This window comes from Podarcis tiliguerta (assembly GCF_965153285.1).
Source record: "Podarcis tiliguerta genome assembly, chromosome: 10".
Taxonomy (NCBI): Eukaryota; Metazoa; Chordata; class Lepidosauria; order Squamata; family Lacertidae; genus Podarcis; species Podarcis tiliguerta.
Window position 1 is genome coordinate 29,825,346 of NC_139543.1, and position 25,682 is coordinate 29,851,027.

The window sequence follows — 25,682 nt, forward strand, 5'->3', positions numbered from 1 at the left end:
AAAATCGAGGTGGGCCCAGCAACAGTGCAATCATGTGCATGGTTTTTCTGAAATAAGTATTGGTGTCCAGTGATGACTACTAGGGTCCTGTCCTTAGTAAATATATTTAGGACTGCAGCTTTATTTAATAGATGGAAGTGTGATGTTGTGCATGTTTACTCAAGAGGTAAGCTCCCTAAATTCGGTGTTAAAAGTTAAAAGTAACTCTGTATTGGGCTGCCGCTTTATTTCTTTTTTATTTTTTTTGCAAGTATGCTCAAGGGAATTTGTAGCCAGCATTCATGTCAGGTTGTTTATGGCCAACTCAAGCCACTTCTGAGTATCTTATTTTACAGATTAGCAGTGCAACTCTTCTCATGCCTGCTCATAAGTCCTATTAAATTCAACGAGGCGTAATGATTGCAGCATTTATTCGTCTTTAAGGGACACGGGTGGCGCTGTGGGTTAAACCACAGAGCCTAGGACTTGCCGATCAGAAGGTCAGCGGTTCAAATCCCCGCGATGGGGTGAGCTCCCATTGCTCGGTCCCTGTTCCTGCCCACCTAGCAGTTCAAAAGCACATCAAAGTGCCAGTAGATAAATAGGTACCACTACAGCGGGAAGGTCAACAGCATTTCCGTGAGCTGCTTAGTCATGCTGGCCACATGACCCGGAAACTGTATGCCAGCTCCCTCGGCCAATAAAGCAAGATGAGTGCCGCAACCCCAGAGTCGGCCACGACTGGACCTAATGGTCAGGGGTCCCTTTACCTTTAAGGTGCCACAGGCTGGACACCCAGCATACATTTAAAGCTTTCCCTAAGGAATCCTGGGATCTGTAGTTTAAGCGGGCTAGGAATTGTGGTTTTGCGCGGGGAGGGGACGGGACTTTGATATAAAAGCGCTTCGAACCTAATGAGGCGAGTTGCTTTTGTTGAAAAGATTGCTAAACACAGTCAACAGCTCCAAAACTGAGGCAACTTCCGTGCTTTTCTCACACCAACCGCACTGTTGCTTTGCTAATCTTGATTGCGCAGGGACATCATGGGCAAGCAGAGGAGGCTAGCAGCAATCTCTTGCGCACACCCGGAAACAGGGCGCTTCTTGCTGCTGTTCTTTTTGGCCCCGCAGGCCGGAAGCGGCCGCTCATCTTTACAGGCGGAGCAGCGGCTGCGCGCGGAGGAAGGCGCTGTACAGGCGGGAACTCCGAAAAATGGCGCAGAGCCGCAGGTCGGGCCAGAGTCGCTCTTTCGAGCTCTGGGGGCTCTTGCTGCCGCTGAAAACGAAGGAAGGAAAGGCGGCTGCCGAGGACGAAGATGCAGAGAGCAACGACGACGAGGACGACGACGAGGACCCGGAGGGTTTCGAAGATGTTTTCGGTGGCGCGAACCAGCAGCCGCTTCACAGACCAGCGCGCAAGACTCGTAAGGAGCAGCAGGAGGCGCGCACCTGGGCCCTGGGGAGGCTCCTCCGCTGCCTTGCGCGCCTGCGTGGCGCAAGTCCCTGCGGACCCGCTGGGCAGGCCTCGCCCTCCTCTTCGCATTTGAGGAGGCGCTTGGCCAGTCTGGGACTAGCAGTCCGAGGGGCAAGGCTGTGGGACCCGAAACTTGTCTTCACCTAGTGTAGGTGGGAGAAACAGGGGAGCGCCTCTGCATTAACAGGAAACAAACCCCACGCCTTTTAGGAATAGAAATGCTTGGCGTTTGTGTGTCTTTCACTTTTTAATCCACTTTAGGTGCTAACACAAGCAGCAGCAGCACCTCAGACTTGCATGGGCGTCCGAGGAAACTTTTCCTGGTGGTGGGGAGACAAGTAAAAGGCTGAAAAGGGAGTACTGTAGTTGGAATAGTGCCTGTACATTTGCCTCATATTTCAGGTTCTACAAATGGTAGAAACTTTTGGGGTTTTTTTTAATGAAAGCTGTGAATCTAGGGGTCAGGGTGGAATTGGAGGGGGGCAATTGCCCACCCATACTGCTGTGTGAATGAATCGCCAGTTAGTTTTACATTTAACGTTATTATGTGAGTGTGGTATTTCCTGCATTTCAGTTGCCTCAGACCTTTCTCCACACCCGTTCTTGCCAGCTCATTGTTGCATCCCTATGTGCATCTGCTGAAGTGAATCCTAGCCCACAAAAGCTGCTGCTGTAATAAAACTAGTAGCCTTTCAGGTGCCACGGGACTATTTGTTTACGTTGCAAAAGACTTAATTGCTGATTTGTTATTTTTTCCCCTGCAGTTCAAGACTGTAATACTATATACACTTAAAAGAGAGCAAGTCCTATTCAACTGCATGGGACTCCCTTTTGCAGAGTCATGTATAGCGGTTGCTCTTCTTCCTGATTTTGCAAAGTGTTTGCCAACAAATGCAGAACTGATTCCTTGGCCTGGTTTCATTTCCTAATTCCATTGTTTCTAGTGGGCACTTTGCTTTTGAAAGTGTTTATTGCAGTTATCTCCCACTCTTTTCTCAAAGGAGCTCAAAGTGGCATACTTGGTTCTCCCCATGTGAAGTAGGTTAGGCCAAGAGGTATCAGTTGGCCCAAGGCACTCAGTGAGTTAGATGTCTTACGTTCAGCTTGCACTGCTGCTGCCTTGGAAGGAGCAGTTGGAGACTCTGTAAGAGCTGGGTTCAAATTTCTTGCTGTTAAGGCTCTACATAAGCAGTGAGAGTAATGTTTAATGGTTCTCTCTGTACTCATTTCATCCACGCAACAACCCTGTAAGGTAAATAAGGCGGAGAGGTAGTGTCTAGCCCAAGGTCATGTTGTGAACTTCATGGCTGAGTGTGGATTTAAACCCAGGTCTCCAAGGTCCTAGTCCAGGCATGTCCAAAGTCTGTTTCGGGGGCCTAATCCGGCCCACCGTTCGGTTTAATCCGGCACCTGTGGCACCTGAGGTAAAATCCTAAAAAAACCTTAATCCTAAAAGAAGCTCAGCAACTCCAACCCTAAAAAAAGCTCAACAACCTGAATCCTAAAAAAAGGTCAACTTTGGTTGGCCCTTTGGTCAGCCCCCCATGGCCCTTCACTTCATCAAACCTGGCCCTCTTTGAAAAAGTTTGGACACCACTGTGATAAGTCCAACACTAACCACTACGCCATACTGTAGTTCAAGTGTACTTTTCACTCAAGTGTGGTGCGTACATACATTCGCTTTCATGAAGAAAGCACAATCCATACAACATTAAATAATTGTTTGGGATGTGCGTGGAAATTGGCTTGCACTTTCATATGTTTCTAGTTAGTCAGGGCTCTACATAGCTGGCCTTTGCAGTAAACACAAACTGTAGAACTGTTTTTTTGGTGAGCACAATCTAGGGTAGATTGTTTATGAAAACAGACTATTGTACATCTTTTAAAAGCAAGCCAAGATCTCAATCTAGTTTGACCCTGGCTTCTAACAAGCCTCAGTTCCTAGAGTTCTGATGTAACCAGGAGCGTGGTTTGCTTAAAGATGAATGTTTTTGCATTTCAGTGTGAGGAGAGGAGAGGAAGAGACTAAGAGCCTGAGACCCATCTAGGCTTGTTCGTATACAGTTGTACCTTGGTTTTCAACCAGCTTAGTTCTCAAACGTTTTGGCTCCCGAACACCACAAACCTGGAAGTGAGTGTTCCGGTTTGTGAACTATTTTTGGAAGCCGAATGTCTGACGGGGCTTCCGTGGCTTCTGATTGGCTGCAGGAGCTTCCTGCAGCCGATCAGAAGCCGTGCTTTGGTTTTTGAACGTTTTGGAAGTCAAACGGACTTCCGGAACAGATTCCATTCGACTTCCAAGGTACGACTGTAATGGGAAATCATGATTTCAGGTTTTTCTGAGTTGGTCCTATATGTGAGAAAAGTGGAAGTCGGATATTAAGAGAAGAATTGTGTTTACCCTGTAATTTTGCCTCATGTATTTGATAGGTTACTTCTTGCAAAACTGATTGCCCTTTTATGCACAAATCTTTTCTGCATTCCAACAATTATTGGTGGAACCTGTGTATTCTAGGAAAGCCTATATCTGAGCAGACCACCCCCATGCCATTTCATTGACTGTTTTTTAAAAACCCGCTGGAAATATTATTGTACCTGCACATTTGACTATTGTACTGACAATCTTTTTCTAAACCATTTCAGTTATAATTCAGGAGGAAGCATCCCAAAAGACATACGAAGTGATTGGACGGTTTCCATTGCTTGATCCCTGGTGGAAAGTGAATGCCAAACTTACGCGGTCTCAATCAAAGTACTATATGAAGAGCTGCCCATCTTATTTTCTGCAGCCTGAAGTGGGGACAGATATTATTGCACTGTTCTTTAAAAAATGTAATGTCCCACAATTATTTCGAGATGCATTCTTTGAATGGTTTCCTAAAGAGTTTCCTAAAGAGTCCTCTCTAAACTTTGCACATCTTGAAAAAACACTGAAACAGTTTCAGGAGTCAAAGCTTCAGGAAGGAGCGATATCTTCAAATACCCAAAGTCAACCTTGTACAGATACCAAAAACTTTAACATTTTTCATTATGTTAAGGAGTCATGTAAGTATAACTATGTAATACTCAATTGTTTTTTATTATAGTGGCTACTTCGCTGTTCTTAACTTTATATGGAAATCAGATAGGAATTCAGGTTTTTTAATATGTTTCTAAAGTGGTAGTGATAGACTTCAGTATCATTCTTCAAACTTTTCTTTTTTTAAAGGAAATGTTTTTATGTTAAGATCTAAGTGTAGGCCTAAGAAGCAATAGCTACAAACTGGCCATTACCACATTTAGGTTAGCTATAAGGAAAGCAATGTTTTGTAACAATTTCAAACATTATATCAAGGGCTAAGGAAGCTGTGCTTGCCGATAAGGAAAAACAATCCAGAATCTATGGTTGGGCAAGATGATTTTTCTATCAGCTGGGGGTGGGGCCAATACTTTTTAAGGGTTGCATTCCTTTCCATCATTTGCTCAGAGGCCGTGTTAGAAACTCAGATATATAAACTAGGTGCCAAATGGCCCCTTAAACCAAGGTTACAGAGGCCAAAACAGAATGTCTAGTTGCCATTTTTGGGGCAAGACAGCTCTAAAGTCTTTATTTTCCAAATGATGGACTGACTGTGATTGATTGTCAGTTAAACACCTGGCTAGTTCAGAGGACGACCTTGAACCTAGCCATTTAGGGCTTTAAAAGGTCAGCACCAAGACTGCTATGCTCTGAAACATACGGGGCTACCAATGTAGATCTTTTAGGACTGGTATTATATGGTCCCAGTCACCAGTCAGGCAGGTGCGTTCTGGATTAGTTGTAGGGTTATTATTTTAAAGGAATTTAAAAATAATGTTATTTTAGAAAATTATTATTTTTAAAGGCAGTGTAAGTACATGCCTTTGGATACACTTCAGTAGCAGGGTCACACTGTGCTGGCTATTCCTATATTTACATTCAGAACATAGCAGGCACGCACAAAGAATGAGTGAAACTCTGCTTGTAGCTACTCTTGAGTTTCCAGGAGCTACAACTCTGTTATACTGGCTTGTTGAGTGACTGTATTCAGATTCCCTGTGCTAAAATTGGCTTGGTTCAGATATAAACTGCCTTGGCTTATTAAATCGAGGAGCGCATGCACCTGTGCCTTCTGTCATTTTGTTGGCCTTCCCTTTCTCGGCACACAGCAGTTGAGGACTCCCTGGATTAATTAAACAAAAGTTTCCCATTGCGTCTTGAACCAAGAAACGGTAGTTCCCAAGTTTAGAACAAACTTGGACCTGAAACAATGTCAAAGTGCTGTTTCAGATCCTGGTTTGTTCCAAGCCTAATCACTACAATTTCACAATTTTGGCTATTTTTAGATAACGCTGGGAGTTTTGAATTGCATCATGCTAATGTAGAAGGAGGCAATGCAAGAACTCAGTGTGAGGGCACACAGGACTTACGCATAACTTGACTTAACGAGATACTTTACATTTGAACCAGGAGTTGGCTAATATTTTCAAACAGTGTCCCAACTCATTCATAAATAGCAGCAGTTTGTTCTCGCTCTGTCTCGCTCTCTTTCTCTCTTTCAAAGCAGATGCTGCTTTCTCGGCTTCAGAAATCTATGTAAGCTACCACAAAGTAAGAAATGGATGACAAATGTCCACAGGATGGATTCAAAGGTGCCTCTAATGGAGGAAGGGTACCTTTGATTCCAACCCAACGTATATGAGATTGCAGTGTTTGGAACTACTTTCAGTAACTGTACACGAGGAACCTTTAGCCATGCTAAATTGAACTTGCAATAAAACATACTGACTTCGATTTTTATAAATAGCATTTTTTTGTATCTTGGTTCCACAGTTGCAGGGAAAGCTGTACTAGTAGCCTTGTCCTTTCCGATTATATTGGAATTAATGCCGCTGCTTCTGCCACGAGCTGTTTCTTGTTGCATTGAAAAGTTGGACTGGAGCAAAATTCACGACGAAGATTATACATTGACAATATTGGATGAGATCTTGAGGGAAGAGCCATGGAAACTTGGATTCGGAGAAGTAAGAAACTAATATTGTTGCCTGGGCAGCCCCGGACCTCCAGACACACGGCTGACCTCAGTACTGCTAACACAGACATTTGACTTGGGCTCCGTTGTCTCTCGAGACAGACGGATGCCAACAAAAAAGCATAATATGATGGTAGTTCATTTGATAATAGGACTCCGTTTCCCCCCTTAACAACTTATAACTCAAGTCAGCTGAATTGTAGTCATACTGTTCTACAATAGATTTTAAAATGGCTTCAACAAGATTAGATGTACAGTGGTGCCTCGCAAGACGAAAAGAATCCGTTCCGTGAGTCTCTTCGTCTAGCGGTTTTTTCGTCTTGCGAAGCAACCCCATTAGCGGATTAGCGCTATTAGCGGTTTAGCGGCTATTAGCGGCTATTAAAGGCTTAAGGGATTAGCGGATTAGCTGCTAAAAGGCTATTAGCAGCTTAGTGCCTTAGAAAAAGGTGGTGGGGAGCGGAAAAAAACCCCCAGGAATCGCAAGACATTTTCGACTTGTGAAGCAAGCCCATAGCAAATTCGTCCTGCGAAGCACCTCCAAAACTGAAAACCCTTTCGTCTAGCGGGTTTTCCGTCTTGCGAGGCATTCGTCTTGCGGGGCACCACTGTAATGGTTGCATAAGTGTTCTAGAAGAACGCCATGTACAAAAGCTAGCTTTGGGATTTTCCCATGCTTCTGCTGGAATTTTGGGGCAAGGATGCACACCTGGTGCTCTCACCAGATGTTCTCAAGAGACTGCGGATCTGTGCATGAACAAAACCACCATCAGGCAGGTCTCCTTTGTCTCCCTTAGCGGCTGACTTTCCTCCGTTGAAGCAAGCAGCTACAAAGGGAGAGACTGGGTGTTTTCTTCTTTCTGTTGCATGAACCAAATACCGAAGCTGTTGGAAGAGCAAAGTTGCCTTCTTCCCTGAATACAGCTTGGCCTCTCTAAGCAAAGACCTAGTTAACAGGAAAGAGGAAACGAGGTCCTCACTTCATCTCCCCATTATCCTTATGGCAGATGCCTCAGTTTCTTTTAGCGCAGCTGGGTTGCATTCTAATCCAAAGAGAGAGAAGAGGCTTGATTTGCACCAACTATAAAGTTGTTTTATTTATTTATTGAAAAGTTTCAGTAACTGCTTAATATTTTCAAAATCCCTAATCAGTCTACAATGCACGCACACAGACACCAATATCACTAAAACCCAAACTGCAGCCTAGAACCAATAAAACAGCAATAATAAAAGGCTATAGAAGCCAAGAAAACAGGAATTGGGGGATTCAGACACATAAAACAGGGTCCAGCTTTATGAGTCAGGGAAGAAGGGCCTAGAAAAATGATGCGTTTTCAAGCTATATGAAACAACTGATGGTTGCTGCTTCACTTATGGCAGAGGGCAGGGCATCCCATAATATAGGGGCAATAGCAGAAAATGGCCACCCTATGATGATCTGTAGGATGCTGGGCTACGAGTAGAATTTCCCCAGGTGATCTAAGTGATCTTACAGGTCTATACTTGGACATTACAGTCTTTCAGGTAACCTGGTGCCAGGCTGTTCAGGGTTTTATGTATTTAACAATATCTTGAAGGTGGCCCAGTAGCTGATTGGCAGCCAGTTCAGGTCCCTCAGCACAGGTGCAATATGTGCACATCAAAGTGCTTCACTCAGCAACTTGGCTGCAGTATTCTGCTCCAGCTGCGGCTTCCAGGGAAGCTCCACACATAGCAGAGCACATTACCCTGAGGTTAGTCGTGCATCAATCTCTATGGCCAGGGAAAAGTCAAGTTTGGCATGCCAGCATAAGGTGATAACAGGCACCGTTTGTCACAGGGGTCACCTGAGCCTCCAGTGACAAAGATGGATCTTGGCGCACCCCCAAAACTATGCAGCTGTTCCTTCGGAGGGAGTACAACCCTGTCCCAAACAGGGGAACTCCTAGACTTGGGCACTGCTCATCCGCAGAGTCTCTATCTCAGGCATAGGCAAACTGGGCCCTCCAGATGTTTGGGGACTACAACTCCCATGATCCCTAGCTAACTGGTCAGGGATGATGGGAATTGTAGTCCCCAAACATCTGGAGGGCCGAGTTTGCCTATGCCTGCTCTCAGCAGGATTCATTTTTGCTTTGTAGGCCTTTCAGCTCACTACTGTACCCAGGTACTAGTTTAGAACAGTCACACCCTCTCCTGATTCAGGTGTAGCAGCGAAACACAGATGAGTATCATCATACCGTATACTTGCTAATGGAAGAATTGATGTGGCAAGTCCTGCAGCCTACTTTGGGCTTCCCTGGCCATCTGTGCACACAGCTTGTCCTTGGTGTCTGCCACCCTAATCCCAGCGTTCTTAGCGAGCTTAACAAAGTCCTTGGAGCTGTTCCCAATCAGTCTTCCTTTTGTTCCTAAGCCTAGCAGTCCTCTGCTCATTAGGTTTTTTAATTTCGGTGAATACTAGTTTTTAGCTGTTGTTCTGTCCCCGGTTGGAAATTATAGGACTTGTGTAGCAGGGTATAGAATTGTAGTCTTAGGGCAGGATCCATTACAGTAGTTCTCTTAGTGCAAAGACTTCTGGCTGTGCAACAGAACTTCCCCCTCCCTCCTGTTTTTGTGCCTCCCCTAAATCTGTTCTGGGTTTTTTCCCCTCCTGCCAACCCTCTGAAGCAGATGGGTTGAAGTTGGGCAGGAGAGCGAGGGGAAGTCTTTATACTAATGGACTACTTTGTTGCATACCGCTCTTAATGTTTTGGCCAACATTGGAATTGGCTTTTGGAATTTCTGTTGAACTTGCTTGCTTTGGTTGAAAATAGTGCACCAAAGCCGATGGAAGGTTGCATGCCTTCTATATAGAGTACTGTTAAAATGCCATGTGTCAAAATAACAGGTTTTTGCTTTCTCTGAAAGATAATGAAAAGAGAGCTGCATACTTACTTTGGTGAAGCATCTTGGAAGACCATACGCGAGTGCAGACATATTCTTGAGAAGATTCCCGATTTGCAGAAGAATGCACTAATGGTATATGAAAAGCTCAAACAGAGCTGTGCAGAAATGGGACATACATATGAAGAACAGCATGAACTGACACGTATGGTATCAGAGAATATGCCCGTGGAACATGCCTGGGAATCAATTAAATTTATGAAAGATGAAAAAATTGTGGTTACTGAGAAAGAGCTTGTTTTCCTTCCCCATTTGTTCAATTCTGAAAAGCAAATTGCAACTTCTGTACGCGAGCTCAGAAATAAAACCCCATGGCGGCTGCATGCCGATCCGAAAAAAGTACTTAATAGAAGTGCACATGCAAATAACTTGAGAGACGTATTTGCTAAGAGTGAAATAAACGATGAGGAACCTTGCGCAGTGGACCAGAAGGAGCCTGGCAATTCCTCAGGTGTGCAAGAAAACTCTAACCATGATTCCGACTTTGAAGAACCCGAGAAGGAATTGAAACGCAAAGTAGAAGTAGATCCAGATCAGGAACGTGCTGTAGAACTGATCTGTTCCAATCCAGTGACGATCATAAGTGGGAAAGGTGGTTGTGGGAAAACAACAATAGTCACCCGCCTTTTCTGCTATCTAAGTGAGGGAGAAAATACAGAAGTTATAAATGCCTGTAAAGATTTTGAAGCGGACCTCGATGCATCTGAAGAATGGAATACTTTCGGCCATGCTTCCAACATGATTCAATGCAGAAATGAATCTTTAAATGTTTTATATACAGCACCCACAGGGAGGGCAGCTTCTCTCTTGTCTGATAAAACAGGACGACCTGCTTATACTCTGCATCAGGTAGGAATTGTTTTTAAAACCGTTCCAATATTCTGGTAGTATAATCATACGCATTTCAGTTTAATAATCTGAATATTTGGCATTATTTGAGAGAGCTGAAACTATTGTGATTCCCTAAAAACTGCTGTTCTTCACGTCATTTCCCAAAAAGGCCTTCCACCATGGTTTCCGATTGTAGTTTGAAGGGCCAAGTGCAAACCATACTTTGCTGCTTTAGACCTCATAGCAAACTATAGTCTGAGCAAACCCACGACTCTGATGCTCCAAACCATTCTTTGAAGGAATGCTAATTTTAAATTATGGGATTTTTTTGTTTTTGTTTTTTAGGTTACCTACAGTTTCTCTAAATGGAGTGAAAGTAAACTCAATCCATGGAAATTTTCTTCAGTAAATGTCTTGGTTGTAGACGAAGGAAGTATGGTGCCTGTGAGAATGCTTAGCAGGGTTTTACAACTCTTGTTGCAGCATGCCCGGCTGGCGAAGATTATTATTCTTGGTAAGTGTAAAGCTTTGGTGAACAATTAAGACAAATTCAAAATGAGCTATATCCATGCAAAATAATAATGATAATATATATTTATTCATTCATACATACATACATACATACAGTGAGGGAAAAAGTATTTGATCCCCTGCTAAATTTGCCTGTTTGCCCTCTGACGAAGAAACGACCAGTCCATAATTTTAATGGTAGGTTTATTGTAGCTGTGAGAGGCAGAATAACAAGCTTGATCCAGTAGAGCTCTTCTTAGGTCCTTACAGACTGCTCAGGATGAGCTATTGTGCCAACACACACACACACAGACACAGAAAGTTCTTGCCATATTAATTTGGACTCCTTACTAAGAAAATCACACAGTATCGCTTCTGAGCTGGTACTGCCTTTGCTGTATTTTAGACCGAAGCAGTTGGGTTGATGTGTTCTTCTATATCATGGTAAACAGCTTTGGAGAGACCTACGCGTGCGATAGAGATGCAGTAAATAAAATAACGATGACAATGCAGCTAATTTCGTTAAATATAACTTTGTACTTCGTTTAGGTGATGTTAGGCAGTTACCCAGCATTGAGCCTGGTAATATGCTGGCCGATATTTTTGAGAGCCTTCAGTCAAGGGGCTGGTCTATAGAACTGAAAACTAATCACAGGGCTGAGTCACAGTTAATTGTGGATAATGCAACAAGGTAGGGATTTGTTTTTTTGAAAAATAATGTGGGGCTGCTGCCCCTGCTTATGGCGCTTGCCAACCCCCCACCTTGCTGCCAACCCCCCCACATTTCACCCAGACCTCCCTATCTCCTCACGACCTGCCCCAATCCTAAGATCCCTGCTGCCTCTACAACTCACAGAATAGAGTGAACGAGCCTCTCTCCTCTTTTTGCCATGATGCTGCCTGCTTCTTCCTGTTGCTGGCTGTGTGAAGGGGAGAAAGACCGCTGCCTCTTCTTTGTGAGCAGCAGTGGCAGCAGGATCGGGGCCATTGTGACGGGAGAGGGAAGTGCTTGAAGGCCTGCAGACCTGTCTGGGCTGCCTGCCTGCTTACTCCTTGCACCCGCTGGCTCACCGCAGACTTGCCTCTCTGTATTATGTGGACATGCAAGTGCGCTGCCAGGTGGTGGTGACTCAAGGGACATGGGAAGGCTTGCTTGTACCACACACAGGTGTGGTGTAGTGGTTAAGAGCGGTGGACTCGTAATCTGGGGAACTGGGTTCGTGTCTCCGCTCCTCCACATGCAGCTGCTGGGTGACCTTGGGCCAGTCACGCTTCTCTGAAGTCTCTCAGCCTCACTCACCTCACAGAGTGTTTGTTGTGGGGGAGGAAGGGAAAGGAGAATGTTAGCCGCTTTGAGACTCTTTTGGGTAGTGATAAAGCGGGATATCGAACACGGGTGGCGCTGTGGGTTAAAGCCTCAGCGCCTAGGGCTTGCCGATCGCAAGGTCGGCAGTTCGAATCCCCGTGGCGGGGTGCGCTCCCGCTGTTCGGTCCCAGCGCCTGCCAACCTAGCAGTTCGAAAGCACTCTCGGGTGCAAGTAGATAAATAGGGACCGCTTACTGGCGGGAAGGTAAACGGCGTTTCCGTGTGCAGCTCTGGCTCGCCAGAGCAGCGATGTCACGCTGGCCACGTGACCCGGAAGTGTCTTCGGACAGCGCTGGCCCCCGGCCTCTTTGAGTGAGATGGGCACACAACCCTAGAGTCTGTCAAGACTGGCCCATACGGGCAGGGGTACCTTTACCTTTACCTTAAAGCGGGATATCAAATCCAAACTCCTCCTCCTCTTCTTCTTCTTCTTCTGCTGCTGCTGCTGCTGCTTGCTTGCTTGCTTGCTTGCTTGCTATACCATCCTGCTCACTTGTGCAGCTTCACTTGCCCTCCTTGCTATTGTCATGTTGTGGCCATGCAGACTGCGCCACGACAACTTTCTCCTCTTATACAGGAAGATACCTGATTGCCACAACCTGCTCTATTCTTCACAGCGATATTTGAGTTGTGTGTGTTGCACTGGAGTTTCTGTTGAACTTCTGCCTGGAGATGTGTAACATGCTTAGAAAGCTTAGCCTATCACTGTTACATTTCTGTCGAGGGGGGAAACCCAAACCTTTTGAATATTGTTGGTGTGTGTGTGTTCATGCATGTGTGGACACTTGTACAGTGGTACCTCGGGTTACATACCCTTCAGGTTACATACGCTTCAGGTTACAGACTCCGCTAAGCCAGAAATACTGCTTCGGGTTAAGAACTTTGCTTCAGGATGAGAACAGAAATTGTGCTCTGGCGGCGCAGCAGCAGCAGGAGGCTCCATTAGCTAAAGTGGTGCTTCAGGTTAAGAACAGTTTCAGGTTAAGTACAGACCTCTGGAACGAATTAAGTACTTAACCCGAGGTACCACTGTATTTAAAAACAGCCTCCTACTTGAAACACTTCCCATTAATGTTTGTTTGAAATTTAGTTCCGCATTTGGGACAAACCAAACCTAGTTCTTTTGGGAATGCATGGTGTGATAACTATGCATAAACATATTGTGTAATGGGAGGGTGCAATCTGTATAAGTTACTGTGTATGAAATGAAACTATGGTTCTTCGCTTAAAAATTAAATGATGTTGCCCATAAGGAAAACAATCCTGTCGAGGGCAGCATGAGACGCTTTTGTTACTTTGTTTTGGATGCAGAATCTCTAAGCGGATATACCCAGAGTTTGATGAAGTACTCAGAATGTCAGAAGAGAACAAAACGTGGGCAGTGCCAAGTGCTGAAAAGAAATTTATTTTTGTTGTTTTACCTCCTGGAGATGCTGGTCACTGTGAGTTTCAAACTTTTGTAATAAAATTTCTTAAATGCTGCACAATATCCAATGCATGCTTTATTGCTGCAGATTTCGATTTAGCTGCTGGGTAGCATAGGTATAGGATGTCTTCCACCTTGCATGGTCTACTTAAAAAAAGAATTTTGTCATGGTTTACTGACACACATTAAATTCCCGAAGCAAGGCAGCATTCGCTAAAACAGCTGAGGCACAGCAAATCTACCTTCTTGCATAAGAAGTGCCACCTACTCCAGCAGTTTTGCATGCTATCAGCCACCAGGTGCTGTGTAGACCTCACTTTAGTACCACCCACCTAGGGCACAATATCCATGATGTACTTAACTGGGATGGCTTATCTCCCTTCCTTGACCAAGCACAGAGCAACTTCAACATTTCACCGAAGGCAATTAGATATGTTGCAAAAGTTTTTGGCTCAGCAGGCCAAATCATTAGCTGGTCCCACTCTCATGGGGCAGGTGGGTCTGACAATCTACCTCTCGGTCAGCTGACATCATTATGACACCAGGCAATTGACAGATGGGTTGTTCCGCCCACCTGTCAGTATCCCCTTGCATAAGAGCTTTCCATGCACCACACAGCCAGCTGGGAATTGCAGCAAAAAGGACTTGGCCGGTCTGGCGCTTCTCAAAGCAGTGAGGATATGACTGCATTCTGCAAGGATTGGCTGAGTGATTGACAACCCCGCAGGGACTGGTGCTGTCAGTCCTGCTGCATCTCATCTGTCTTGCACCTGCCATTAGACAGGGGACAGGTGGTCATGGTTTTGTGAAAACAGTCTCTTGGGCCAAATTGGGACTTGTTCTGGGCCACATTGGGCCTGTGGGCTGGAGGTTCCCCACCCCTGCCCTAGAGCTTTGTGAAACTTGTCTAGCCTATCCTAAGTTTTTGATAGGCCAGGGGTGGTCTGCCTCTTGGCCCAAGTGCTACACACGCACTGGGATGCCCACCCACTCTCGCTTACACACACATACACAGTGGGTGCGATGGGATATAAATGATTTTCATTGTATTTCTTCCCTGTTGTTTGGTGCTGGCAATCACACTTTCCCCAGACAGCCAAAGCCTTGTAAGTGGAGATTTTTATCTGCATTGGATTAGAAATTGCATGTGTGCTGTTTAAATTGCTTTGGGATGTTTCCTGGGAAATGATTCATAAGTGAAATAATAAATAGCTGTGTGGGCTGAGAGTAGCAGGACTGTGATGGGGAGAGCCATTGCTGTGTACCTGCTTCCCTGACAGCTTTGCAAACACACTTGCCAGCTTGATTGGGGGGGGGGTGAGTGCTGAGCAATCCTCAGTGGCCACAGGGAAGGCATGTGCAGGCTATAGCACAGCCCAGGGGCTGCAGCTTTATGGCTCCAAGCAGTCAGTAACCAGCAATTTCACAGTGGACTGTAGTGGTTTTGGTTTCAGTTGCTTGTTCTGTAACCAGTTTCTGTCTTGTGTTGTTATCAGATTTGCAGTATGCCATTGAAGCTTTGCTTAAAAATGGGCCAGGACTCCAAGATCCTGAGCAGTCACAATTCATTGCTTTCAGAAGGTAATAATTGTAAAAATTGCATTGGGAAGTTTTTTAATGTTTGACACTTTATTATGTTTTCATATGTGTTGGAAGCCACTCAGAGTGGCTGGGGCAATCCAGCCAGATGGGTGAGGTATAAATAATAAAATATTTTTATGTGTGCAGATGTGGGCTAACTTTGACTGACCATTGTAGAAAAGACATTGCCCGTCTGTCAAACATGGAGAAGCAATTAGGATTTGATTGCAGAATCACAGGCTTGCTTCCCCAGCTCCTTTGCATGTGGAGTTCCTGGGCTGACTGTTTTCAAAACCCCGTTAGGAGTTAGCTCTGATTAGTGCTGACATAGTCACTAACACTAACTGATGGTGGAGATTGGAGGGGGTATTCTTCTCACGAGAGGAGAAAATGTGTTACCCTTGCATCCTGGACCATAAGTCTTGTCTGCACTACCCAAATAGTTCACCCAAGTTTCAGACAGGGCATTCCCCTACTTTGAGACGCTGGGCATTGAACCTGGGACCTTTTGCATGCAATGCAGATATTTATCACTGAGTTACAGCCCTTCCACATTGCTGTCTTAACAATGGTTAAGGAAAGAATGGCTTTATATCTGTACCTTACTGTAGTGCCTTCAGTGAAACTAGAAGAGGGTAAATCAAATGCTTTCTCTTTATTTTCCAGTATTCTCTTGATTGGCACTATATATCATACTATCATGATACACCATCTCATCTCTCTTTCCATTATGGTATATTGCAAGGATTTTTGTGTGCATCTGTATAAAGCCAGTTTTTTAGAATATTTCCATTGTGTTCTAGAGTAACGAAAAAAAGAGAGAGGACCTAGGGTAACCATATTTTTCACTCCATAAGACGCACCTAGTTTTTAGAGGAGGAAAACAAGAAACAAGAAAGCAACGCAAAGCCTCTTGAGCGAAGAGGCAGGAGCGTTCCGGCTGCCCTCAAGAGGCTTTGCGTGGCTATCCCTGAAGCCAGGAGAGCAAGAGGCACCGGTGCGCACCAATCCCTCTTACTCTCCTGGCTTCAGGGATAGCTGCACAGCCTGCATTTGCTCCATAAGACGCACACACATTTCCCCTTTTTAGGAGGGGAAACGTGCATCTTATAGAGCGAAAAATACGGTAATTTCTGCGCAAGGACTGTTGAATCTGCAGAGCTCGCAATTGGCTCAGTTCTTCCATAGACCATATGAAGTAAATTTTCTTGAGATGAGGCAAAACAGGAGTAGCGTTTCCTTAAGCAATGCCCAAGTACACCCAATTATTCTTCCTAGGTCAGTGGATGGTTGCCATTCACTTTGGTGGAAAAAACCCCCAAGGTACTTGCATTTGAGGACAATGTTGCATAAATGGGGGGAAAGTTTTGTATCACCTGATATCGGCAGTATGCAAAGAGGAAGGAGAGGTATAGTGTATTGTATACAATTCCTACAGTTAATGGATCTTTATGTGTGCATTGTAAACCTATCATTATCATAGGTGTAAGGTTTGGATCACTGGTATTTTCCATTGGGCAGTGGTCTATTCTTAGACCATAATAGCTTAAATCATAAACCATTCTCGCTCCTAGAGCATATATATATTTCTGTCATTTATTGCGAACAGAGATAGCTACCCTTTCCTGTGACCAATCTGCAGTTCTTCTGCTTCACTTACTGCCCTCTGAGCTTTTGAGACTCCTAAGACTGACTGCAGCAGCTCTTGATATCTTCTCTTATTCTCACAGGACTCAAAGTACTCAAAGTAAGGATAAAAACCCTTACTTCAGCGGTTTCAGCCTTTTCTTTGTGCCAGTGTTAATTGTTTAAGTTCTTTTCTGTCTGAGCAAATAACTCTGGAAGTGATTTACTGGCAGGGAGCAAACCTTTGCTATTTCACTTGGCTGGTTAAAGACAGGGACGGAAAATACTTGGCTTCTATTATTCTAAATCTATTGTATAAAATTCACAATTAAACTAATAAAGTTTTTTCTTCTTATCTTAGGAAGGACTGTGACATCATAAATGAAATCTGCTGTAAGCACTACTCGGGGCACACAACGCGGTATGACATTTTTGAAGAGCTTTCACTGTATGATGTTCAAGGTTATCCCTAACCAGTTTGTTCTGTAAGGTGAGGTGAGGTAAGGTAAGGTAAGGTAAAGGACCCCTTGACAGTTAAGTCCAGTCAAAGGTGACTATGGGATTGTGGCGTTCATCTGACTTCAGGCCGAGGGAGCCAGCGTTTGTCCACAGACAGCTTTCCGGGTCATGTGGCCAGCATGACTAAACCACTTCTGGCGCAATGGGACACCATAACAAGTGCTGGAGCACTTATAATATGGCTGTGTTCACCCCTTGCATGGACTTAGGACATAACTCCAGTGCTGTACCATGAGAGTCCCACTCACAACTGCAGTGTTTCTCGCTGTGTGAAAAGGTCCTTATTTCTAGTTCTTTGTGTACTAGCAGACATTTGTAAAGTCCAGAATCCATGAGTTTGCTAGCTTATTGACATGAGAACATTGTTTTTAAAATTGGGGTGTGCTTGGTTTTTTTAATTGTTTTTAACTGCGTTCATAATAAACTGGAACGAAAACCTAAGAAATATGCTGTTTTATTGTTTTCCCAGGAGGTACACTTTTTTTTTTAAAGCTTAGCTTTAATTGATGCAGCAAAGCTGGCAAATCTATTAGCAAACCTCCCAACATCCTTTCTTGCGTGTTCTTTATCAAAGCCAGGAAAATTACTTTGGGGAGCTGTTGGGCAGTCATTAATGCCATAGCCGAAAGAGCGACTTGTTGAAACTTTAATTTAATTTAGACCTCTGCTTCAATTTGATTCAGAAACCATAAAAACCGGCTGCAATTTACGCTTGGTGACAAAATCTGTTCCACAAGGAATGCGTATATGAAAGATCTTATCGCAGAGGACTCCGTTACTTGCACAAAGAATGTTAAAGGCGCTGGGAGTTCTGATCCTTGCACTTGCAAAGTCTGCTCAAGAAGGGAAGCTCGTCTCTCGGGTCGTGATGCTGATGCTGATGATGACCATAATAACAATTACGATGATAGGCGGTTGTGCAATGGAGAAATATTCTTCATTAAAGAGGCAAGTACGCTGTAGAATGATCAATGGATTTCGGAACTCTTCCTGGAAGGAAGAGGCATTCCCCCCCCCCCCCCGCCTTCCAGGTCACACATGAAAAGGCAGCTGCCTCCTTTCTTAGTCTGCATCTATATTTGGTTGCTCAAAGATCTCGGAGTGACAGTAGCAGAAATTGTGGCATTACAGTGGCCTGGTTTGCACGTTGTGGGACTATGCAAATGTGTACATTCCCAGGGAGGAGTTTGCAACCTTTTGGCTCCTGTGTTCTCTTTTATTCCCACCCCGTGCTGAATTCTTGTGTCATCCAAACCGGGACTTGTGGTTAAGCTACCTTTTCACTAGCCACAAGCTATAGCCAAGGTTTGTTGTCCGATAACATGCCTATGTAATTCTTGTCCGGGGAAGTTATTTGTTATGGTTATTTTTTGCTTTAAAGAAACCAAGCAGTAAAATCAAGCTTAATCAAGATTAATTGCAGTCAACCTCTAGACCAGGACAGAGACGCAAAGTACTGTACCTCATTATCATAGATAGGTGTAAAAAGGGGCAATTGCTGATATAAAGTCATGGGGTTTTCTTTATGGAAGATCCTCTGCTTCTGTGATAGCCTTGCTGTCAAAATCTAATTGGCACTATGATGCTATGTGAGTATCCACTGGCTCAAATCTTCAATTGATCCAATAGTTGTTTAGTGGCAGAAAAAAACTTGTCATCAGCCTGCTTTTAGAAACTTAAAAATAAATAAATCTCTGTGCCTGATTCTCAGGTAAGGAGGCAACACTTAAATGGAAGGAGGCAGGTGAACTGGAAAACTTAACACATCTAAGTAAAATGAGATGTGTGGCTTCAAAGTACAGGAGGATCAGGCAATTCTCAGATGGGGTTTAATCTCTGCATCTGTGTTGTAATCAGGAGAATGTCATGGCTGGGTTCCTAGTGGAAGGACTGCTTGAAGGTAAAGGACCCAGCTGGCAAATCGATGCTGTACTGAAAAGCAGTGAAATTGCATATTCTGTTTATAGGATAAGGAAGTCAATGGTTGCCGTTTCCTGACTATTGGCATAACTGATGGACCCGAGTATGTCATGCATTACAAAGCCCTCCAGAAACACTCTAAGATAAAGCATGCCTGGGCCAGAACTATTCACACATTTCAGGTAAGCTGTGGGGTCATTGCTGAAATACCATAATTCAAAACCACAGCATTTATTTCTCAAAACTATCACATCTGTGAGATGGAGTTTCTCTTCAGCTTGGAGGATTGTGGTAGAAAGAAGCTTCGATGAGAGCCATCACATTGTTCTGGCCCTGCTGCAACATAAACTTGAGAAGTCAGCATCCATAGTACAAAGTAACTTTTGAAATCTAGAAAGAGAGGTGTGTCTGCCAGTGTGGAAAAGTGTGAAGCCAAGGAAGAGGCAAGACCTGATCACATGACTCAGAAACTTGTGCCTATATAGGAATTAGACAGAAATAATTTTACTTTAGTCCTGTCTATTTCTGTTTGTTGCTTCTGAGGTAGAAATTACAGGCGATGCCAATTGATGCTTTAATATTGTAAAGGAAAAAATGAAAACTTGAAGCATTTAGACTCCTTAATTTATTGTAAAACTGTTAGAGCTGGATTTTGACTTAGCCATGTTAGAGTAACAAGTGGGATTTAAATTAGTCATAGTTAACTAAGACCTTATTTCAGTGAACCTTCTCTCTACATGGCTAAATCTGGACCCAACCGTAAGCATTTTTTAAACAGTTTACTTCAAGAGCTCTTTCTCAATATAATTTTCAGGGTTCTGAGGAAAATACTATTGTATATGTTGTTGGCAATACACCTCGCCAGAATTGGCAGCATGTATACACAGCTATCACTAGAGGACGTTGCCGAGTCTATATTATTGCTGAAGAAGACAAACTCCAAGCGGTCATTAAGAAAAAGAGTTTCCACAGGAAAACACATTTAAAAGCGTTCATGAAAGATGCACATTCTGAGCAAACATCACCTCAGAAGATCTGGCAGAGTCAGCAAGAGAATGACACGTGTGACGTTGCTTCTCGTTCTGGAAACAATCAAGGGGAACCTGCTGTTTCTCTTAAAATGGAAGTTGATGATGCAGTTGTTGAACTGGCTGGTACTGCAGAGGAAACTTCGGGTGGACTCAAAAGGCCATCTACATTTCTAGATGTTTACTCAAGTCCTTCGAAAGTACGTTTGGTAAGAAGCATTTATCAGTAGATAAGATACCGTATATAATATTTTATGCAGTGCGTTTTTTTTCACTTGTAAGAATGCTTACCAATTACGCAAATTATAGTAATGGCCACCAGCTTAAACAGCTTTAAAAGGGGATTAGGGGAACTGATAGAAGGCTAAGGCTAGCAGTCGCTACTAGATGGCTGTGTACTGCTCTCGGAGGCAGGTATGCCTCTGAATAAGCATTTGCTGTGGAACTTTGAGAAGTGGATATTGGACAAGCTAGGCCTTTGGTCTGCTACAGCAGAGCTTTTAACCTGCATTTATCTGGTCTCCTGTCAAAGCACTGACTAGGATTACTGCTACCCATTGGTGGGTGGGGGATACGATAAAGCCCATCGAGAAAATTGCACTTTTAAGTGACCACGTCTTTTTGTAAATGCCATGTGGAGTAGTGGGTATGGCTCTGGCCATGTGAGAAATAGAATTGAATACTTACAGCTTGAGCAGCTCCCGGGTCCTTAGCAAGCAGTAGATGCTGTAAGGTTGACACCCACAGTTCTGTGTAGGTGGCAATATGGGAGAGTGTGGTAAAGCCCATTCTCCCTCATCCATTAAGGCATCCACTTAAGACCCTTATCCAGAAACCTGCACAGACCTTACATATCCCACCTTGGAATACCTTCCACATCAAACAGAGGCTGGGACATGGTTACCGCCCATAAAGGTTCCTTCTCATTTGGTGGCAGTGTGCAGCTGGAGACCACACCTTTGACAAATAGTGCCTGTCGTAGATTTTCACAGTCTACAAAGTGCGCAGTGTAAATGCTCCTGTTATATAGTGTCCAAAGCCCAGGCTACTGCTCATGTTACCGTATTCTTTCTGTCCTTACTTAAAGTGATACTTCCCCACCCCACTCCGCTATAAGCTTGGCCAACAACCAATGTTGTTCCCCTCCTGTTTTTGCTGTTTTGCAGGTAACAGAAAACACCTCCCCGCTTGCAACTACCAAACTTCAAAGCTTGACACTGAAGAGTCCACATGCCAAGCAGCTTTTCCCACCCTAGCAAGTATATTCTATAACTAGATGTTTCATGCTCTGCTACGTCTTTTCTTTTTTTAGAATATATTTAGATAGAACATATTTAGTGTTCGTGGAGGTTTTGCAGCTTCAAAGAGTATGACTTTTTACTCTGTTTTAACAAACGTAATGCAGTTATATTTAAATACTTTTTCCAGCTTTTTAAAATCAGAGGACCTATTTTTAAATTGTATATCTATATCTATATATATATCAAGTAATTCTGGTTTGTACTCCTGTGTTTTAAGTGGCCTTCGTTTCTAGTAAGTGCTGTTTGGCTTTTGTTTTCCTCAGCCAGTTAGAGCAGGGGTAGGCAACCTAAGGCCCATGGGCTGGAAGCAGCCCACGGAGGCCGTTGGCCCACGAGCCACCCCCGAACCAAGCCGCCTGCTTGGTGAGTCCCCACGCACTGCAATAAAGCGGGACTCTCTTCCGCGGCTCCGGAAATGGCTTCTGTGCATGCCCAGATGCCAGAAATTGTGTCTGCGGCGCTGGAAATGGCTTTTGCGCAGGTGCAGTTTTCGGTGTCTGGGCATGCGCAGAAACCATTCCCGGCATCGCGCTGCACCGCTCTGGCCCACGGAGGCAAGCCTTGTCGACCCCTGAGTTAGAGAATGAATGCCTATCATCTTAACCCTGTTTGCTGTTCTTAATCCATTTTGGAACTCAGCACTGTACTAATGCACACCCAACAGGCACCGTTTGTAGCATTATGGGCTGCTTCTGCTCCACAGTGCATTTCTGCATCTCGTAGCAGTGTTTTGAAGGTGTCTCCAGAGCAATTTCCTTCTGGTGAGGGTCGCTAACAGAATGCTCTGGCAGTGCTCTAATAAAATAATAGCTAGCTGCTATTAACTTCCGGGTTGGCAAGAAAGGGGGAGCAGAGGGAACTGAATTCCGTTCCCATCCCAAATAATTGCTTGACCAGAACCTTTTGCTGCTGGAAAGGTTTCCACAGGCATGCAGCCCTTTATTTACGTGGTGCTTCTTCATTCAGTTGCTATTATGCCTACAAGCTTCTGCTTCTAGATGTTTTGGTTAGGCTCACCGACTTCATAAATCACTTCTTGCAATAAGAGTCTCTGAGCAATTTACAATACTGAAACATGGTCTTAAAAACAAACACATATGCACGTTGGCTTAAGAGGCTGGTGTAAACATTATATAGTGTGTATTTCTGATCAACGGAAAGCTAAATGTAAAACTGGTATACTTCAAAAGTTGAATCATGTTAGTTGTATTAAAGAGTATGGTGCTTCGTATTTTATACTCTTTGAACATCTATTATTTCTTCTATAGAAGCTGTTCTGAGTATTTGCATATTCCGCACTTCTAAAAAGGTAAATGGTAATTCATGTTCACTAGCGCAAGGTTCCTTCGCCCAAGTTGTGCCAACATCTCCTGTTTCCCAGCAACTCTCTGGAGTCCTCCCCCATTGTTCAGGAGGAAGGAAGTGACGGGAAAACCCCCTTCCACAAGCTATCCTCATTCTTGCAATTCCCAGGATCGAATCCATTGTCTTTAAATAATTTTTATTTGATTTTTTTACAGTTTCCATACAAATTTTTGCAACAGGTTGAGTTCCCAGAAACCATACATAGACGATAAATACCATGCTATTAAAGTATTAAATTTGTACAAAAATACTTTAGTTTAATACTCCTTTGTTAACAAATAAAAATACATATTAAGTGTGGTTCATGATCTGGGTTTCAGTTTCGTTTTAAATGAATTTTTCTCTGGCAGTGCTGAAATATGAACAAAACATTTCACTTTCATGTTCATGTAACAGGTTTAAGGAAAACAGCATCAGGGATATCCTAACAATTCAAATAGATGAAAAACTGGTTGTTAAAATAAGAAATGAGGACTCTACAGTTATAAGAGACAAATCCAGTGTCTTTTCCAGTCACCAAGTAACATTAATTACCATTGACAATACAATAAACAAATCAAAGCAGCTGCTGGTGAACCTAAAAAAGCAACTGGCAGCATTTTATTGCTCTGAGCAGGAAAGGGAAGAATCTGAGTGTGTGTGTGTATGTGTGCAAAATGTATTTACAGTTTTTAAATGAATTGACATTAATAAGAGTTAATGAGAGAGATCCAACAAAATGCATTTAAATAGCTATTTGAAACCAATGCACATACCATTCATTTTAATTTTAAGAAAAGAATTGTGTGTTGCTATACAAGTTAACTTGTGTATATGCCTAAACTGGGGCAGTTCATACAGTTTTGCACTGGTATTTCTTTGCTACTGCAGTTCAAAATTTAAACAAAGAAAAAAATCTACTTGAATACATGTTATAAAAGTCTTTTTTTAAAATTTCGCTAAAACTTGTTTTACTTTTTTTAAAAAAAAACCCCAGTAATTTATCAGAAGTTCCAAATACGTAAAAGTTAGAAGTCCATACAGGGTGCAAGACATATCCTGTTCAGTACATCATTGCATAGGGTATAATATAACTCTTAATAAAATCATACTACAGCTGGGCCGGTAAAAGTTTCACCTCTTTGCACTTCAGATTCCTGTATGCAATTTTTGCTAAAATAGTTGTAAAACCACATAGTAGCTTTTAACCCCCCCCCTTTTCATTACCGCAGAAGCAACAGAACTATATAGTTCATTTAAAAAACAACTACTATGATACAGTGATCTAGGTCCAGCAGCAGTAGCCTGTGATTCCTTCACTTAGTTAACCAGCTGGTATTTGAATGAGTTGCAATGTTCTGAAAATCAGATCCTCCGTTGTAATTATTTACATGGATGGGTCCCCCCCTCCCCCAATCTTTCACTAATCTGCCATGATAGGATTTACAGCCATTTTCACCATTCGTTTCTCTTGTTACTAAGGGTCAGGTTGAAATGGCACTACACATGGGTGATAAAAAACGAGAGCAGAGCAAAAAAACTCAGCATTGGAAGCAAGTAGCAAATTATGAGCCCCCCCCCCACCTCTGTGCTTCTTAATGCCACACAACAGCCACATCTTCAGTGTAACAGAAACCTGAAAGGGATTAGCACCATTTAAATGTTTTGCACTAAATACAGTTTTTTGGCTACAAAGTGTTCATAGGCTCCCGTTTCATCTCTGAACCAGCGCTGTGTACACTTTGTTGAAGGAAGGCATGGTTTTGTTCGTTCCATTCCCCAGCCGGGAAAGTCTGTTGTTCCGAGCTTACCTTTTGAGAGGCTAGAGGGTTTCGACTAATAACAAGTTCCAATTTGTTACCAGACTCTGCTATAAGGGGCACAACCAGACAGCAGTCAAAGTCTCTTGTGCGAACATGGTTTACCTGAAAAGTAAAAAATGTTTGTCTTGGATGAAAGGTGACAAAGGAAAACTGAATGCATTTTTCTCCCTCCTCAGTGACCCTTAATCCTTGTGATACTCTATAAGCCTACACAAAGTAAGGTAAAGGGACCCCTGACCATTAGGTCGTTGTGGCCGTCTCTGGGGTTGTGGCGCTCACCTTGCTTTATTGGCTGAGGGAGCCGGCGTACAGCTTCTGGGTCATGTGGCCAGCATGACTAAGCCGCTTCTGGCGAACCAGAGCAGCACACGGAAACGCCGTTTACCTTCCCACTGGAGCGGTACCTATTTATCTACTGGCACTTTGACACCGCGTCCCTTCTACACAAAGTATCTTACCAAAAAAAGGATGGCTTTAAAAGAAGTAAATGTTTGGTAAAACGCTACTGTTAAATTGAATTTATATGCTCTGCTAATGCTTATAAATAAATCTTAACCTCACGTGTTCCAAGATACCATTAGTCTAGAAGATTTGGAGTTCAACTGTCATCGGTAATTACCATTCCCAATGGTTTCAGAAATATTAAATAGCACTGCGGCCAGAATGGAAGACTGTGGCACCTCCACAGCCAACCTGCCAAGTGGCCAACTGATCCTCACTTCAATCCACTGCCATTCCCTGAAGGATACCGTGGTGGCTAAGAGATTGAGTGTAATCAGTAGGGTTGCACTCCTCCACCTCTCCTGATAAAAGCTCATTGTCTATCCGGATGACCAAGGCTGCTTCATTCCCAAGGCTTATCAGTTGTGATAAGCAGGTTGAATCTACGGAAGTTTACTGAGAAGTAAGTTCCACTGTGTTCGACAGGACTTTGTGTCAAGTGAGTGAACCTAGGCTTGCAGCTTTTCAGCATTTGATGATTATTGTCTTTACGATATGT

The 25,682-nt window shown here is 43.6% G+C and overlaps 2 protein-coding genes across 21 annotated transcripts in view; one reads left to right on the plus strand and one right to left on the minus strand.

Annotated features, from left to right (window-relative positions):
* The first annotated feature begins 1,067 nt into the window (after window positions 1-1,067).
* On the plus strand, window positions 1,068-23,188 carry HELB (DNA helicase B). Of its 2 annotated transcripts, none has more exons than XM_083399493.1 (13): window positions 1,068-1,402; window positions 4,096-4,497; window positions 6,284-6,474; window positions 9,372-10,256; window positions 10,584-10,752; window positions 11,298-11,439; window positions 13,426-13,556; window positions 15,037-15,121; window positions 17,109-17,168; window positions 17,950-18,214; window positions 19,234-19,368; window positions 20,001-20,423; window positions 21,381-23,188. In XM_083399493.1, exons 1-13 carry the CDS (start codon window positions 1,192-1,194, stop codon window positions 21,468-21,470), a joined length of 3,189 nt encoding a protein of 1,062 aa, XP_083255619.1. In that variant the 5' UTR covers window positions 1,068-1,191; the 3' UTR covers window positions 21,471-23,188. The 2 variants fall into 2 exon arrangements, with proteins under 2 accessions (XP_083255619.1, XP_083255620.1); XM_083399494.1 differs by having other exon boundaries at window positions 20,001-20,414.
* GRIP1 (glutamate receptor interacting protein 1) overlaps window positions 23,000-25,682 on the minus strand; it is a 333,614-nt gene continuing 330,931 nt past the window's right edge. For 18 of the 19 annotated variants that reach the window (XM_083399406.1, XM_083399417.1, XM_083399411.1 and 15 more), the window contains one exon: window positions 23,000-24,784. In XM_083399406.1, coding sequence (XP_083255532.1) covers window positions 24,548-24,784 — 237 coding nt within the window. In that variant the 3' untranslated portion in view covers window positions 23,000-24,547. The remainder of the gene's footprint in view (window positions 24,785-25,682) is intronic. The other variant, XM_083399403.1, reaches the window with a different exon arrangement.

Excerpts from the sequence above, each read along its gene's own strand:
- HELB (XM_083399493.1), top strand. The coding sequence starts at position 1,192 with ATGGCGCAGAGCCGCAGGTCGGGCCAGAGTCGCTCTTTCGAGCTCTGG. Across the intron at positions 10,257-10,583 it reads CTGCTTATACTCTGCATCAG|GTTACCTACAGTTTCTCTAA; the intron begins GTAGGAATTGTT and ends TTTGTTTTTTAG. Across the intron at positions 15,122-17,108 it reads CAATTCATTGCTTTCAGAAG|GAAGGACTGTGACATCATAA; the intron begins GTAATAATTGTA and ends TTCTTATCTTAG.